Genomic DNA, 17,801 nt, shown 5'->3' on the forward strand with positions numbered 1-17,801 from the left:
TCTTGGAGTTTCTGTATGCACGTGTGAAATTTTTTTTTATTTAACCAGGTAAAAACTCAGCACACTAGGAAAGTTGCATGTCAAAGTAACCTGGGTCATTAAAATGACAAAAATAATAAACAGGGAAAATAAAAAAAATCAAGACCATGTTTTGGGTAAGATCACTTTAGTATAGATGTGTCATAAACCCACCACCAGTCGATATAGCCAATTAGTCAGGTTTGTCACGTAAATAAAACGTGCCAATTAGTTTATACTTCAGAACACTGGTGTGTTGGAGAGTAAATGCACAACATTTATCATTTGAGTAGGATGTTTCGCTGGTAATTACATCCAGCATCATCGGGCGATTTTGCCAGAATTGACACCGGTGGGCTGAAGTAGTAACTAAATGGCATGTTTTGTTTACGTGACAAACCTTACTAATTATCTGTGTCGGGTGGTGGCGGGTTAACAACACATTTATACTTATGCGATCTAACCCAAAACACCTTCAATATGAATAATATTGGTTGTGAAAGCCAAAGTGTGAAACTGAAACTCAAGGCAGTTTAAAAAATAATTATTTAACACAATGCTTGCTAAGTTGATACGTTTTAAGAAGGCACATGTTGTTTTAATATTTAGGACTGACATTCGACAACTTCGTGTGCCATTTGACGAACGATGAAGGGTCAATATGTGAGATTCCATCAGAGATAAGTCTCACCTAGTAGGCCTTGCGTGCGGTTGATGAACGTTTCTGGCAGCAGAATGATGTAGCTGAGGGCCCCGTAAACCCCTGACACGTTCACGGAGATGCCCGACGGGAATGAGGCCATTAGGCCTGAATTTCCTGACCGCTGAATTGATGTTGAGTTTTTTATGAATGGAACATCTGCCAAGACAGCGGCACCAGAATAAAACAATTAGGGCATGTCACGATATATAGAATAATCAATTAAAGTGAAATTTTACACTTGGAATAGTTTTATTTGTTTTATTATTTAAGATGTATTAAATTCACAAGCACATCACATGCTAATGCTTGCATTTAAGTTAATTGACTTAATACGATTAATACATATATACAAAATTACACATCAATCACAACATACAATACAAGAGGGGAAACTATTGATTATTGAACTGAATTACAACTCCGAATAGTGACATTTCATCAATCATTTGGAGATTAATCAGTACATATGTGTCTATGGATGATAATGACGGGCAATTTTTTTACACGGACAGTCAGAAGTATAAAAAAGGGAAGATTTTACGTTTAATTATTTGTATTACTTATATTCTCTATAATTATGCTGATGACGATTACAGTATTATTATATTTTAGTGTGTTTTTTTATGTATGTGTGAAAGTAAGCATACACGTCGGTTGTATTTATGTGAAGGGGTTTACTATTTTTATCTAGGCTGAGGATGCATGTAAATGTCTACACAAACAATACAATTATAACTTAATTTAATATATCGTAAAAAAAATACGTCCTCACATCCAAAAGGATGTATTTATATATTGACAGCATTGTCACATACACTACTTTGAATGTGAATTACACATTATAATATGTGCCTCATAAATACAAATAATAATGATAAACTGTATTGTTCCAAAAGTTACCTGTTACATTCACAGCTTCGTCGTTTAAAAAGACTGCAGTGCTGTTATCTCCGAGTATCCACTGCACCTGTTTAAATTGATCATAATTGTAAACATACATAGAAACATACCGCTCCGGAGGCTGTGACCCAGTCCACAATAGATAATAATAATAAAAATAATAAAGACCGTCAAACACAATCATGTTGTTGAAACAAGAGCGTAGGAGTGCGTGCTACATCAGCCCCATGCCAGTCTTCGAGATTGGAGTGGTAAGTACAATACAGTCAAAAACGGTAACTTTTACAGCAGGATATTTATTTTTTACTCTTCGTACGTTCATTTATGCCGATTTCAAAACAAATTTAAACAAAAAATAACATACATACGACACCTAAAAACATGGTTTTCAATGATGTGGAAAAATAAGCTATTTTAAATAAAGATTATTAGTGATTATCCGGCGTTTTTGAAAAAACCGGCGCTCCCTCCCCCGATAATCGATTATATTCTATGATCTACCTTATACCGTATATGTCATTTTGTTGCGAGACCCTTCATATAGGCCCTCGGTATTTTTGGTACGACAGTATAATGTTACACCTGTTGGTATGCCCATCATGTGCCACAGCAGTCTAGTGTGTTTTCAAAGAAAGTAATTTGGGACTTTGGAAATGCGGAAATAAGTTTGGTCATGAATTAGTAAGCTAACTCGGCAGTGTCATTCTGCTTGTTTAACATGCAGTGCATTTACAGCCTTTTTGGTCAATCCACTGCTGGGTGAGGGCCTTCCCATGCCATGTGGTTGTGGGAGATGTTTCATATTTTTCCACGCTGGTTCAGTACTGTACTGCTTGGTGAATGTGGGTCAGAATGTATTCATATATCACTCGCTACTAACGTTGATTATAGCAGTGGTCAAACCCATGGTAACTCGTGTTTCGTATAGCTGTGCTAATCACCTGCACTACTCCTCACCCAGTTACAGTTACTATACATACAGTTCCTTTATAGCACACGTTTGTATCTAACTTCTTAACAGAGTGATTCATTGGTAGACACTGTATGAGACTGGAAATGCATGTGAATGTATGGGGTAACATAGACCACAGCAAGACCACAGTTATTTTACAATCTGTGCGGATATCACGCAGATAAAGTACCGTGTAACCCTATGCATGTGCATTACAGGGAGATTTACATCATTGTAAATCACACTGCCCCCACATACCTTTGCTCCCCCCGTCTCGTGCGCGACAAGAGCTACAAAGGAGGTGGCTTTGAAGGTCCCATTGGTGCCTGCAACGTCAGTCCGGCCCTGCAGGATTAACTCGCTGCCATTCTCTCCGAATGCGTGAAGAACGGTGAACTCCCCGAGGCCGTTGAAGGTATACGAGACGTTGTCCAGCGTCGTAATGTGGGGGTCACCGATTAGAAATGCTGAAACAAAAATGTAACAGAAAACAGTGTCAGACCGCAGTTAATGTCCAATACACGGTAGTATAATACACCGCTGGAGTACTGCGCATAGACAAATGCACAAAAGTGTGATGATGGCACAATGTAGGCACCGAAGTTAATTTGAAAAAATAAGTGAATCAATATTACGGTTAAATATATAGATTTTACAGATGCCCGTGCCTCAAAGTTATAGTGTCAGTTGGTGGATGTCTTCATGCAGCAGCAGTGGATTGAAATTACATTATAGGATTGTAAATGTTTTTTAGTGTATGACCAAATATACAATATATGTAATGAAATCCCTATTACAAGAGGAAATACTGTTTTGGCAACTTTATAGCGTGGACTTAAATAGAAAGCTAATATAATAACTGGCATTTTTGGGAACATAGGAAAGATACGTGACAAAATGTGTGGAAGCTAAAGCCATAAGGCAATTCTGAGCAACGATTACAAGGCACATTCACAGTGTAACGCTTCGATTAGAACAAAAGTTGGTACATTAACAGTGCACGGTGATGTGACAGGATTGCTAAAATTCCACGTGCCCTCATTGCCTCTTTCAGGTGCAGCAATAGAGGAGTTACCCCCAACCACGCAAATCATCCACATCCCTTCATACACCACGCATTTTTGCAGCTGCTGCTGTTTCTTTAACTCACCGTGGAGATCAACCCTCTCGACGTGATTCATGTTTTGGAGGCCAAATTCCCTGTTGGACTAGGACATCAGTGCCATCAGAAGCTGATGTCCAGCCATGAGAGGTGTACTTCTTATACATTCGTAAATAAATTGTCGGGAAAGATTCATATCTGTTATTTTGGATCATATGGATGTCAGTCTCTTCCAACGGGTGGATGATATCCCTCGCACACAATTCGTTCTCGGCTCCTCAGTTCAAGAACTGCATCGAGTGTGCACGGTTCAAATCGGGATACATCGATCACAGGCCCAAGTCAAACCTCAAACCAGTTCAATATTGTTTCTCAATGGACATCTTTAAACAAAACTGTCCGATAGTTGTGGAAATAAAAAGTAAAGCCTTTTCTGTGTTGATCATTTTGATACTGTACTGGCAAAAAAGTCCCATAGATATAAACTGCTTAACTTGAGGTATTTATAATTTGGCGATACATTATCCTTGTATTGTTTGTCTTTTGACGTTCTCCGGTATAATGCTGGTGAGATAAAGCCATAAAGGAGTCTGTCTCTTGTGTAGGCCAATCAGTTTCAATGGCAATGCGTTCATTACCAAATCATATTTAATTGCATGTTTTACCACAGCTACAGTATGTGAGGTTAATGCAGACTCGATGCCTTGTAATGGGTGTCTCTTTGGTGTTTAAACGTCTTGACACCTGTATTGTTGCCTGAAAGGGTAAAGGTTTTTCTTTTTTCATCATCTTGATAATGGCAAAAAGGGTCCCATGGATCCAACTGGATTGGCAGATGGCTATGGAAGCCAATAACCCGGGAAATACTCAACAGAAGTCATGGGTCGGTTCAAGACCATTCATCGAGAGGAAGGCCGGATTGGTTTTGCATGATGCGGCAGTTAGGAAGAATCAAGAAGCATTTAAGGACACATTACAAGAGTTCAGAGTGCTCTTGAGTATTGGTTCTCGACAAGTGTGGTGTCACTTTGTCGCTCGGCTTAATAAATAAGCCCTTTCAGTACTCACGTTGTCGAGGTCCTTTTAAAAGTAGCACAGCAAAATTCAGTTCAAAATAGCGTGTTATGACGAGCTGCATAACATCGATGATGAAGAAGAAATACGAGACAGTGCTTTGAATGTTTTAATGAAACGCACACCTTGTGGTGCTTACTGATACAACTCAGTGTTCATATTTCCCGAAAAACCTGAGTGACTTGCATTACAAAATCAGTATGATATGAATTATATTTGTGAATCCTGTGCAAGGTGCGCAGGTAGGTAGTTTAGAGCTATATAATGTGCGGCAATTAAAGACGATATGTCTTCAAAACTGTGCGAGGTAAAAGCTTGATGAAAAGTTTTGGCAGAGAGATGTATGAAAGGCAAGAAAGATAACAAGAAACAAGAAGAGAAAGATAATGTTGTATGAGCTGAAGTTTGGAAGGATGAATTAGGAGGCATGTAAAGAAAGAGCAAAACATAATACACAGAACACCAATTGAATTGCATGCAATGTATGTTAAACACGTATGGTTTTAGCTAATGAAGCTCACCAGAGGTGGGTGGCCTATAGAAAGCACACTGGTTACGAGGGCGCCTCTGCTGATATAGCTCGCACAGCCTGCTCTCTCCAGATTTTTGACAGCAGGATCTGTAGGGTTCCAGTTCGTTTTCTAAAAGGAGTACAAAGACACACACACATAAGCAAATGGAGAATTAAAATTTATGTATACTCTTTGGTTATTTCGGTAAAGTCACGTAGGTATAAAATAAAATCAATCACGACGTTTTGATCGCAACACAAGCGGTCGTCCTCAGGCGGAAAAAATATAATCTAACAGTGAAACTGCTGAACTAGCGCAAGAGTAGCTGCTCTCTCGTCGTGATTTATTTTATTTTATACCTACGTGACTTTACTGAAAGAACCAAAGAATATGGATTCCTGCAGTCACGCAAGCTTAAGATTACATTTATGTAGCCTCTAGAATTGTGACTGCATCTTTAGATGCTGTACACAAGTAATGGCCATATTTTTATTTAGAAAGCATGCCCCACAGAAAGCCAATCAAATCTACATCATTTGTTGGTCTTTCACGTGTTTTTTTCAACAGTTACTTAAACTCGCTGGTATATTTTAACATACCATTGGGCTATTTCCAGAAAATATCGATTGAACTGATTCAGTGTGCAATGTTAACAAACCTACTGCACAAAATATATGGAAACAAATATACATTGCTTCTTGTACCTTACTGTCAAAACAGAAAGACATTAAACTCGGTACACGCAATCCTACAACAACATTCTTTGTGGGCGTTCTGAGTTCTTCACTCTATCATTTCACAATTTTAGCTGTGAATAGTGATAGCATATGAACTTCAAAGGTGACATTTCTGTAAAGCTACATCCAGTTTTTGTTGAAAAAGTATACACAGGAGCTATGTTTGGTTTGTCAAGATGATCGTTGCAATGAATCATCTACACTATTCAGAGAGTGACGTTAAACTGCCCTGTTGGGGTGTTGGTTTACTTTATAACATATCCAAGATGCTCCCATCTTGTTAATGTGTAGCATTACCATGGGTTCAGAGTAGGACATTTGATAGTGTTGACTAACTAAAACTTGATTTAACACAGCGCCATTCATACAAAGCCTCACAGCGCTCAACATAAAATAACCCAACCCTTAACAAACCCTTGCCATAGAAACCTGAACATTTTTTTTTCTTCTTGAGGTGTTGTTTCGGTGCAACATTTTAAATATTTCCTTTTTTACACCAGCTATAGAAAAACATTGTTGTATGTTTGTGATATTTTATGCCTTGGCACAAGTGGATTATTGTTGGATATATTTACAGACATAGTCCTGAAAAAGCTTCTATTTTGTTGAAAGAGAGGAGGCCTACATCTACAATATATACTTGGGAAACTCTGAGGTACGGTTTATGAAACATTCTCTCTAAATCCATCCTTAGAAGCTTTTATTACACCAAAACATGACTCACCTAGATAGTGCTGCCTCTCTTGTGGTAACCAAACATTGTGCATCCAATCGTAGAAGTCGATCCTTTGGTTATTACTAATGACATAGAGAGACCATTCATTGACGGGAGGATTCCACGGGGTGGGTAGATGCCTTTCATACCACCCGGACATGAGTGCCCCCAGTCTGTTGTAGTAGCACCTCACGCCTCCCCCAAAACGATTTTTACGGAAGCTTTGTAAGATCCAGCGCGCACCTAATGATAACGCAAAAGTGAACAGCAAAAAAAATCCATCACAATTTTTACAAAAATCATATTGATAAAAAAAATACACGACGCAGTATTACATTTAATTTCGATACGCGTTTCGTGACTTTTAAAGTTCTGCATCGTACTTTTAAACGAAGCCTGTGGCGTTAAATTGCACATAATTTAACAGGAGCGATTTGAAACTTTATATCATACGAGAAAGAGTAGAAACCATGCCAAAACATTTACATTACTTTTGCTTATTGGGTTAGGTAACGTTTTTTTGCCTTAATCATTTGAATTATCTGTATATTTAGTAGTGTTTTATGCAACAAATAATTAACTTCATTTACAGTGACTAATTTCTGTATTTTATTTGCGGTGTACTCGATTGCATTTCACTTAATACCATTAGACAAATGTATGGAAAGTAAGACTTTGCAAAAGCTATGTTTAATATGGTGCAGTTTACAATTGTGTATCAGAAGCCATGCTGCTATTAGATTACCTGGGACGTAGTGAACATCAAAGGAGTAGTAGAGGCTTATTAGGTTGCCATCAATGTAGTTACTGTCAAACACTCCTTGCTGATAGGAGCAGGGACAAGAGGTGAAGTAGGCCAAGGGAGGAAGGGCTATCTCATTCCTAACCCACTCTAGGCATTGACGCTTTGGGTTGGTTATGCTGAGTGAGTTATTTTCCAACCTGTAAGCCCACCTTCCCTTTAAACCTGCAATACATAATTTTTCTCAATGTAAAAAATAGTCACTTTATGAACAGATGAAAACATGTATTGCTGAGATTATTATTGTCATGAAAAAAAGTCATCAAACATATCAATCAAAGGGTGATTCACAAAATTCAATTGATGTGATGCAGCAATTAATAGGAGGCTGAATATTTCCAACTCCTAGTATACACATTGTACATTAAAGCGTTAAGTGTAAGATTGAGATGTAAACAAAAATATGTTTACATCTCATATGAATACAAAAAAATAAAAAATGTACATATCATTAACTTTGGTGTTCAAATGTTACCGAATTCCATACCTGTGTCTAGTCCAATAGCCTGGTCTGGACGATAACGAACCGACATATTTCCCCTCGAAAGTGGATGATTATAGTACAGCTCCTTGGTTCCACTGCACACAAAACGGTGGAATAGGTAGAACAGAAATGTGTGAATGAATGAAAAACTATTAATCCACTTTTAAGATCTAATGAGATCGGGTCCATGATTTGGTCACAGGCAATGTCACTTTTAACAGCACATATCGTTATACAAAATTTATGTTTGCCATTAATGAAGCCAATATAAATAACCTTCGTGTTATAAATATTTCAGTTTCATTTATTTGGTATAGCCCTGTGAGCCATTCGGCTCTTGAATCGGGTGCAACCGCAACAAACAAAAACATGAACAAGAAACATCTTAAAGTGACTACACGCAAACAGAAAAATTCAGGAAAAAACTGCAAAGTCTTCCAGAAAAAGCACCGTATATCAATGCTGTGTGCAAAAATCCCAGTGGGATACAAGTCAAACAATAACAACCATAAGACAATTTAGATTAAAATTATCAGTCTAACTCTGTACTACAACAAACAAATATGGCTAATCTTCTTGGTTCTTTTGGTAAAGTCACGTAGAAGGGAAATAATAAAATAATAAAAATAAAACATAATAAAATACAATTCTCACGACGTTTCGGCCACAACGCAAGCAGCAAAAAAAAAATACGGCTAAACCAAAACGTTTTCGAAATCACCAAAATAAAGCTATAAAAGCAATGTAACAGTGATCATAGGAACTGTGATTGAAATTTTCTAATAAACGATATACATAACATGTTCTACCAAACTTTTCAGCCATAGCTGGCTGCATGAGTCACTCCATAACAATAGGAGTATCAAAAATTGTCAATGCACCTTTAAAGATCATATAAATCAGTGCATCAAAGGTGATAAATGCCTTCATGCTGCCATATCCATTCACCTGTGAAATCCCATTAGCGCATTGTTGGTATTAGGGTCTCTGGTCTCTGGCCTCCACAGCATGCCTCCATCTTTAAACATTATTAGGCAAAATGAGAAGACGCCATCTGTATTCAGGACAGCCTGGAAGGTATTTGTCTGAAATAGAAATAAAAGCAAGTAAAAAGGTAATTATGCAGCCTTGCAATGTCTTGCTCACACCACTGATGGTAAAAGGTCTCCTGAATGTAATGCAGAATGTAATAATGGACAAAGTCTATCATAGTCAATTATATTATATAATAAATATATATTCTATATCACTCTAAAACAAAATTGGAATGAAATTGAGGACATGAGCTCTATTTGATGATAACTGGTTAATTGCGGATTGTTATTTTATGTCACGGAGAGAAAAAGAGCATCTGATGTATGTACGTATGTTAAACTTATTTCACGCCGTATGTAGCCAACCGTGCTATCCTTCAAAAAAAAGAAAACTTGCAAAATGGACAGGTTAGATGTGTTATCACAGAAAGGCCGTACATTTGCCAAGTTATTCCTGGCAGGTATAGCTGGGGCCTCCTTCCAGGTGATCTTCAGCATCCAAGTGGGATCATAGCTCTGTAAGTCTGGTTGACTGCTACTGCTGAAGTTGGCCCGAATCTGGGCCTTCACTCTTTCACGGAGGTCCTGGGCATGCATGGTCGGGGGGTTGCTGGTTTTTGTAAAATCGTACTCCTGCCAACAGACCACAGTTGCAGTTGGAATCAGTAGCTGTGTTGTTGGTTCAACTTATACATGTAATATGTATTTAAATAACATCACCAGATACAAACAATATTTCAAATGTGACTTTTCAACAACAACAAAATAATGCATTTAAAATAGAAGAGTTGTCTGAACAACATGAGCATTCTCAACATAATTGAACAAATCTGAAATGTAAGCGACGGGATATAGTCGATAAAAAATACTGGAGATATGTCGTAAGTCAGTATTCTTGAAAAGTCAATATCATATATAAAGTCAATATCCTTTATTTAACCAGGTGATAAAAAAAAACAATTGAGACATTTCATCTTTTGCAAGGGTGACCCGGTTCACATGTATGAATTAGTTTATAGCATTTGGAGAAACATAGCATCCTTTACTTCATATAATTGATACAAACAAATCATAATAAGACTGATCAGGTCAACAACAATAAGCCATTGCGTATATCTAACCAATTTAGCATACTACCAGACATCTTCTGTAGTGAGTGTGAAAGGATGATTCACTGGGTCTGTCTTAATTAAAAGATTCCAAAGTTAAAATTCTATAAATACCTTTTGCCACCAACACCCAACTATTATGTAATTACACATTTTTCTGGTACCTCTTTTCACGTGGACTTATAGGGTATAGAATGTCAGACATGTCCCACAAGATTTCGTGTATGTATGGCTGCATAAGTTCTCCTCTTTCATTGCTTTTTTACTGAATTCTCTATAATGCATTGCATTACCGCGCAGTGGATTTTAAAGCCTTTTTTATGCTGATATGTACATAGAAATCATGTACGCACCTGGAAATACATCGTCCCATTGTCTGATGAAAAATCGGAATCATCCCAGAAAACGGCAACCATGGGGACAGGAAATGAACTCGTAAATCCATTTTTGATGGGGTTGGGAAACGCGAAACGTGTCGGATTTTCACCTTCTTTGAACACAATCAACCCATTGTCTGAAAACTGTGGTTGAAAATAAATAATACAAAGATCAAGTAACAAATAGGTTCACACGAGTGAAAAACTTGCATACATCAATATGAAAAAAATATGACAAATATTAATACTATAATGACTAATAGATAAAATAACTGTTTTAAAAGTGCATGATGGTTTCAGAGAAATGGATGGAAAGTGACTGACTTTTAAATAGTTGGGCATGTTAATGGCTATCATTCTTCATTCAGCGACAAGCTCAGAGCTGCTTAAATACATTATTATGCCAATGTTTCATTTCACAACAGCGTAAAGTGGATACATATCTATTTTTGTGAATTTCTATTTACATGCAGACTGTAAACAATGGCAGTGTGATGAATAATTTATAAGTGAGCTTGTATATATGAATGACGGCTATGGGTATTCTAAACATATTACATGATTATTACCATGACATTTTTTAAATTTGGTGTTTTACATACTTTGGTAATAGACCACAACATTTGACAATTTGAACATAACCATCATTTACTCACATACAACTGTTGGTAGAACTTTGAAGAAAATGGAAACCCATAGGGAGGCGTGAAAGAAGGAGACACGAAATCTGTTAACCTGACTTTTAACTCTCGGTCATTCACTTCTGGACCATAATCAAATAGTCTGTTTTCTGTAAAATGGGGGAGAATGCAATATATTTATAATTATATACATATCACACGTGACATACATTCACTGAAATACTATTGCATTATTTCAGTCACCTTTCTCAAAAACGGATTAAAAAGTTAACGTGCCAAGCATAAATTAAGAATTGATTTTGACTTAAAACTTTCGTGACTGCAGAATTTATATTCTTTGGTTCTTTCGGTAAAGTCACGTAGATAGAAAAATAAGAGAAAAAAATAAAGTGAATAAAAATAATAACAAAAAAAACACTAATGCAGACTGTAGCCTGGTTCTTAACCTGAGTTAGCGCATAAGTTGACATTATCGACTGTCAGTACGCTCACTCAGTTTAATAACCATTTCTACAGTCGACAGTATAGACTGCCAATACGCTCACCAGCTTTAAACCAGGCTACAGTCTACATTATAGACTACCAGTACGCTCACCAAACTTAATAACCAGGCTACAGTCCACATTATAGGTTGCCAGTACACTCACTCCGATTAAAAACTAGGCTACAGTCTACATTAGTCGTTTTTGTTTTTATAATTTTTCTTTTATTGTTTTTATTAACTTTCATTTTTTATTATAATTTTTCTATCTACGTGACTTTACCGAAAGAACCAAAGAATATAAGAGTCAATTGATAAGCAAATGTAAAAGGTTGCTTTAATTACAGTACTGGCTGTAATATTTACGAGCGCAATGTAGCTTTGTAAATGTTACCAAAACATTCGATGCCGTCTCCAGCATAGCCAGCGATACACTGACAACTGTAAGAGCCAGGTGTGTTGATACAGACCCCCAGGGTTCTATGGCACCGGAAGGACCCTCCTTCACACTCGTTAGTATCTGCACATAAAAATACACACGTGAATAGGTCTTTTTGTTATGATTGCGTCCTGGATACATCGACAGAAATGTTACATCTTTTCTAAAGGAGGCTACAGTCAACATATGGAATGAGTTTATATTTCCATATTACTGATCATTCTGGGCAGTTTTTAAATGTGGCATATTCAGATGGTGATATCAACAGGCAGTGATACTGGCATGTTTTAGAAATGCTCACATAATTACTTTTCCGTAACTTTTATGCATGAAAACATCAAATATGAAATCATTTAACAATTAAATGAACATTTGTGGATAACACATTGCAAACAAATAACTTTTAAGGACGTAAATTTATTGGCAATTTGATTAGTAATTAACACGAAGTAATTAGAATACTTTTACTGTCATGACATTCATTTCAAGGTAGCACTTAATTTTCTGAAATCAATAATAGACCGAATGATAGACTTAAGTGATAGTGATCTGAATTGCATTAAGCATGTAAAAAAGTATATCTTACCAATCGAACAGGTATCACCACTCCATCCATCTACACATCTGCATGTGAAATTGCCAATGCCATCCACACATGTTGCATTATTCTGACATGTATTTCCAGTGCAGTCGTCAATATCTTTGAGGGGAAAAAGGAAAACAATACATAATTCAAATATTCGACGATCTGGTTGATTTAAAAAAAAAAACTTAGCATCGACCAAATATATGAAACTCATCACTATTTTTTTCCCATATTTAAAAAATTGACATCCATGTTAAACAATACTGATGAATAGACGGCAGTCTCGCACTTACCCAACTGGGACCAGGTGTGAATCTAAGGCAAGTAGTACCACAATGACTGGTCGTTATCGCGATAGCACAGTGCCTTAAGGTCACGCTTGGATGATAGAGGATTGCTTTTTTTCATGATCGAATAATTAAATTAGAGTCAGAATATTTAAACTGGAGGTATCTGATGAGATATAAAGCTCTTTTTCACAGATGCCCAGTAGGGGCAGGTCAGAACGTTACAACAATAAACAATATAAAAACATAATAGAAGTGAAAAGTATAGAAATAGTAAACAAATCACTTAAAAAATACAAATAAAACTAAACTGTTGTTTATCTTACCACGTAAAGCCCATTGAGCTATTAGCTTATTTTTCAGAAGCCACCTGGCCATAAATAATAGCTCAACGAAGTGGCTTATCGTGTGAAAATTTATAGCAGCAAAATAATCTGAATAATCTAAACACATGTTTCTGAATGTGGATGGAAAACCCAGAGGACCTGGAGAAAAAAATCCACACCACCACTGGGAGAACTTGCAAATTACAAAAATAGTGGTGCCAGGATAGAACCTCTGACCTCCATACCAGGCAAGGAAAATGACATCACACCACCATGGCACCCTTTGGTGTCAGGCAGCCCACAATACACAGCCTTGGTTTGTATCTGCAACTGCTGCCCAGTGTCTAGTGGGCTAATTAAAGCAGCAAAACGATAAGACATTGAGAATGATTTGGTAATGCTGCATTGGAAGCAGTGGTGCGCAAGTACAATGAACAAAAACAACTAAACACATTCGTCAATAACACAGCCGTGAACATGTATAACACTATGTAACAATATTTTTGTTCTTAGTAAGTGTTATTTTATAATTGTTTATGCCTCAAAAGTATAGTAGCTATTATTCCCCATATATAGTTTGTTCTTCTAATTCAGATACGTTGGCAAATGTATTGCATTGACTTTTGACATTGAGAATAGTCCTGCATCACCTCACTTCGACGCTGTGCTGCCCATTTTCAAACTGGAAAGTGCATAACGTTGGGGAGAAAACAACGTGTGATCATCTCACACTTGACCACGTGAGCGCTTACTATATTCGCAGAATTCTCCCATGAACCCTGGGGCACAAGTGCAGTTGACTCCATTGACAAGATCGTTGCAAGTTCCGTCATTTAGGCACAGCGGCATGTCTTTGCAGTCGTCAACGTCTGCATCAAAACAATACATTGTTGCAGATGAAGGGTTACATGTGAGACCAATACTTTTTAAACATCATCTTGTCAAATAGTAAAAAACTAAAATATAGATTTTCAGCATTTATAGTTCATAAATAGGCCGATAGCATATGCCAACACACAAGATCGACAAGTATACATGTATCACGCTTCTGTAGATGTGTATATTTAGTGCCTGGAGTTTCAAATAATGTAACACTGAACTGTTTATTAGCAGTGTAAATCATGAGTGAAGTAGAATAATTAAGCGTAAACAATTATTTACGTGAACGTTTACATTTCCCCTAATTTCTTAATGAGATTTGCATGCGATTAGCATACGTTATGCAATATGCTACAGTGTGCCCTATTTAATAGTACATTAGTTGTCAAGGTAGCTTTCATCATGAAGAAGTTATAGTTGTGTGAAATTGTGGTCCATTTAAATTCCCCTCTATATGCCATGAAAGCACAGTATATAACAATTTCCAAGCTATTGAAGCTGTCAAAATTAATGTTAAGAGGGATTGCTTGACAAATATTTCACATGGGAGTCACTCTTAATCATTCGTAATCATTTGGCAATACCATGGATGTGGATTATAGCATGGTGGAATGTTTGTATATCTACACACTTCCAAGCAAGATAACGACATTACGCAACACTGATTTAGTGCAGCAGTATAGGGCATACTAGGGTATATAAGTGTATTACTACAGAGTCCATCATTGCTGAATTGATTGATCCATCTTGCCATGTTTGCTCTACCTTTACACAACACGTTGGACGGTTGTAAAAAGGGTACAAGTACAGACGGCAGAAAAAAACCACACATTTTAAAGTTGTAAGGTAGCAGACAAAGTAAATGTGTAATTTGCAAATACTGTACAATATACAACACAGTGTGATCTCACTTGGCTCTCGACAGTTTGATTGGATTACAAAATAGGCACAGCTATGACTTTAAATCAAATATGCTTGGCTAATACTAAAGTGTGTGCATTATACACAGGTGTGACATCAAAGTGAGGGGCGGTGGCACTGTATTTGCGCATTCACAAAGAACCTGGCAACCCAAGTAAAGTTCCCTGTCATGGCTACATGAGTGGAAATTATATCTGAACCTGCCCTGGCTTCCCCTATTTACAAACCTGCACTGCCCAGTGTGGTGAAGTATGGTCAAAACAACAGTGATGTGGGCCTTCATCCAGCAGAGAATGTATGAAGAGATGTAAATCACCATTAATCACAGTGTTATAATATAATAACGGTTTCCCCCTCCTGATTGCCTGTCTTAAAACGTGTTCTGCTTGATGCAGATTTTCAATCCATAAATATAGTTATGTTTTCCCACAGCTTAAACAATTCATACACCACAGCCTCATTGGTAAGATAAAGGAGAATGTGCCGGCATAAGAGTATGTAGGAATTTAAGGAACTTACTTTTGTCACATAAGTTTCCTGTCCATCCCTTGGCACATTCACAGAAGAATTGATTGAGTCCATCCACACACTGGCCGTGCATGCAAGGATTTGACATGCAGTCATTAACATCTAAAAAACACGCAATATTATTTTAAGTTAATCCAGGCATCAAACAAACAGTTCACTCTGCAAATTACAATAAATTAGATTTGTTGCAGACTTCTGTTACTGAAATATAATATGCACGGTGCTTGGGCGAAAGCATAATGTTACATTTTGAATTACAGTAGTATGGAAACGAAATCATACAGATGTAGGGCTGTTACAGAGGGTCTGTTTGTGTAGGGCTGTTTACATAGGGGCAAATGGAAAACAGACACAGTGGGCGGGGTCTCCGTGAGCACACGGGGTGGTGCCCGCAACGACGTCCGTACTGGACGGCGTGAGGGGGGTTTCGATCCTCTAACGGGGTATAAAAAGGGTTGAGCCAGAGAGCTCGGGGCTCAGTCTTAGAGTAGTTAAGAGAAGAGAGAAGACCAGCCAGATAGGCCCTGGACTCCCCCTGGGACGCCGCCCTTGTAAGGGCAGTGCAGGCTGGAGCCAGTGGCGTGGTCCCGGAACCAGAGTCAGACCTCTGGGATTCCGGGTACCGTAGCCCGACTAACCAGTGTCGGGCCAGACAGCCTCCCCTAGCCCGTTAGCGGAGGACTCAGCTAGGAAGGCTAGCTAGGGGTGAATTCCCAGTTGTACGGGTGAGGGGGCCGATACATCCCTCTAGTACTGTAAGCCCTTTGTATAAATAAATACGTGTGCCTTACCCCGTTGTCCACGCGTCTTCAACAACACTTCATCTGGCGTCAGAAGTACCAAGAACATGGACACGCGCCAAACAGCTCGAGCCAGGGAACAGCGGGCGGAGGACGCCGCCGAAATTGCCGAGCCCGAGATGGCTCTACTAGACGACGTGCAGCCGGGGCCGGATGCGGGCTTACCGGAGCATCGCCATGAAGAGGAGCAGCGGGGAGACGACCTGAGGCTGGCTCATGAGAGGCTGGCGGAACTGCTCTACGCCGCTGCCGCTGCGCTGGGGGACATCACACGGCTGGCGGCTGGTGGTCCACCGCGGGGCGAGAGGAACCGGCGTGGGGAGCGTCTTCCCGCCATTTCTGAAGATTTAAATTTTGAAATTCCCGCCATCGACGCAGCGACCGCTAGGGGCGTGGCCAACCTCAACCTGGGGTCCGACATCGGCCGCGCTGGGGCTGCTGCATCAACGACGGAGGAGGGCGCGTCATCAAAGCTGCGACAGGCGATGCCATCTGCCATTCGCGCCGAGACGCAGCCGAGTCGGGGAGGCAGCAGTCCACGGGACTCCACGGCAGCCGCTGCGCTACACCAAAGGCTGCCCCCGCTTAAAGAATTCGTGGGCGCAGAGGGCGACTGGAGCGGCTTTCAAAGACGCTTCCTCGCCCACCAGGAGATGGCTAAATGGACGGACGAAGAAGCTCTCAGCGCCCTGCCGGCGCTCCTGGACGGCGACGCGCTTGCCGCCCTAACATCGGCACCCAAGGAAAGGCGCTCCACGTTACCGATGGCGCTGCAGCTGCTGGGAGGGGTCTACGGACCGTCGGCGGAATGCAGACAAGAGTTCTACGACCGCAAGCGGGGAGAGAAGGAGTCGCCCCTAGCGTACCGAACGAGCCTCCTGGCGATGGCCAAGTCGGCCTTCCCCCGGATGGATGACGACGGCATCGACGCTATGGTAACGGAGAAGATACTCCTCCTGGCCGACGATCTAGACATCGCTGTCGTCGCACAGGAGGACGCGGAAATGACATCGCTCCAGGCGGCGCGGCTCCTCCACGCAAACCTCCTGTCGCTTCGACGCAAAGCCAGCAGGGCATCGGCGGGGCGTGCGGTGGCTGCAGCCACCCTTCCGACGGAGGAACTCTACGCCGTCGACCACCGACGGCAACAGGCGACGAGTGCACGGCCGGGCCAGGACGGGTCAGGCCGTTCCGACCACTCGTCACCTCCGACGTCGCTCCCGCGGTGTTATAACTGCGGCGTCCGGGGCCACGTCGCCTCGGGGTGCCGCTCTCCTCGTCAGCGCGGGACGACACCTCACCGGGACGACGGGCCTCATCCCAAGCTCCACCGTCAAAAACCGGCGAGTCGCGGCACCCCACACGTTTGGCCCACACACACACCCGTCACGCAC

General features: G+C 39.9%; 1 protein-coding gene across 1 annotated transcript in view; it reads right to left on the reverse strand.

Moving 5' to 3' along the window:
• Positions 1-17,801, reverse strand: part of LOC133351251 (mucin-2-like) — a 58,020-nt gene that overhangs the window by 10,956 nt on the left and 29,263 nt on the right. The window contains exons 6-20 of the mRNA XM_061566346.1: positions 15,599-15,709; positions 14,032-14,148; positions 12,667-12,780; positions 12,036-12,161; positions 11,176-11,309; positions 10,496-10,663; positions 9,472-9,666; positions 8,948-9,084; positions 8,003-8,094; positions 7,459-7,680; positions 6,723-6,956; positions 5,271-5,390; positions 2,832-3,040; positions 1,622-1,688; positions 710-877 (exon numbers count right to left, since the gene is read on the reverse strand). Coding sequence (XP_061422330.1) covers positions 710-877; positions 1,622-1,688; positions 2,832-3,040; positions 5,271-5,390; positions 6,723-6,956; positions 7,459-7,680; positions 8,003-8,094; positions 8,948-9,084; positions 9,472-9,666; positions 10,496-10,663; positions 11,176-11,309; positions 12,036-12,161; positions 12,667-12,780; positions 14,032-14,148; positions 15,599-15,709 — 2,214 coding nt within the window. The remainder of the gene's footprint in view (positions 1-709; positions 878-1,621; positions 1,689-2,831; positions 3,041-5,270; positions 5,391-6,722; positions 6,957-7,458; positions 7,681-8,002; positions 8,095-8,947; positions 9,085-9,471; positions 9,667-10,495; positions 10,664-11,175; positions 11,310-12,035; positions 12,162-12,666; positions 12,781-14,031; positions 14,149-15,598; positions 15,710-17,801) is intronic.

The sequence above is a fragment of the Lethenteron reissneri genome, chromosome 36 (genome assembly GCF_015708825.2).
Source record: "Lethenteron reissneri isolate LAM-NWPU_2019-01 chromosome 36, ASM1570882v1, whole genome shotgun sequence".
NCBI lineage: Eukaryota > Metazoa > Chordata > Hyperoartia > Petromyzontiformes > Petromyzontidae > Lethenteron > Lethenteron reissneri.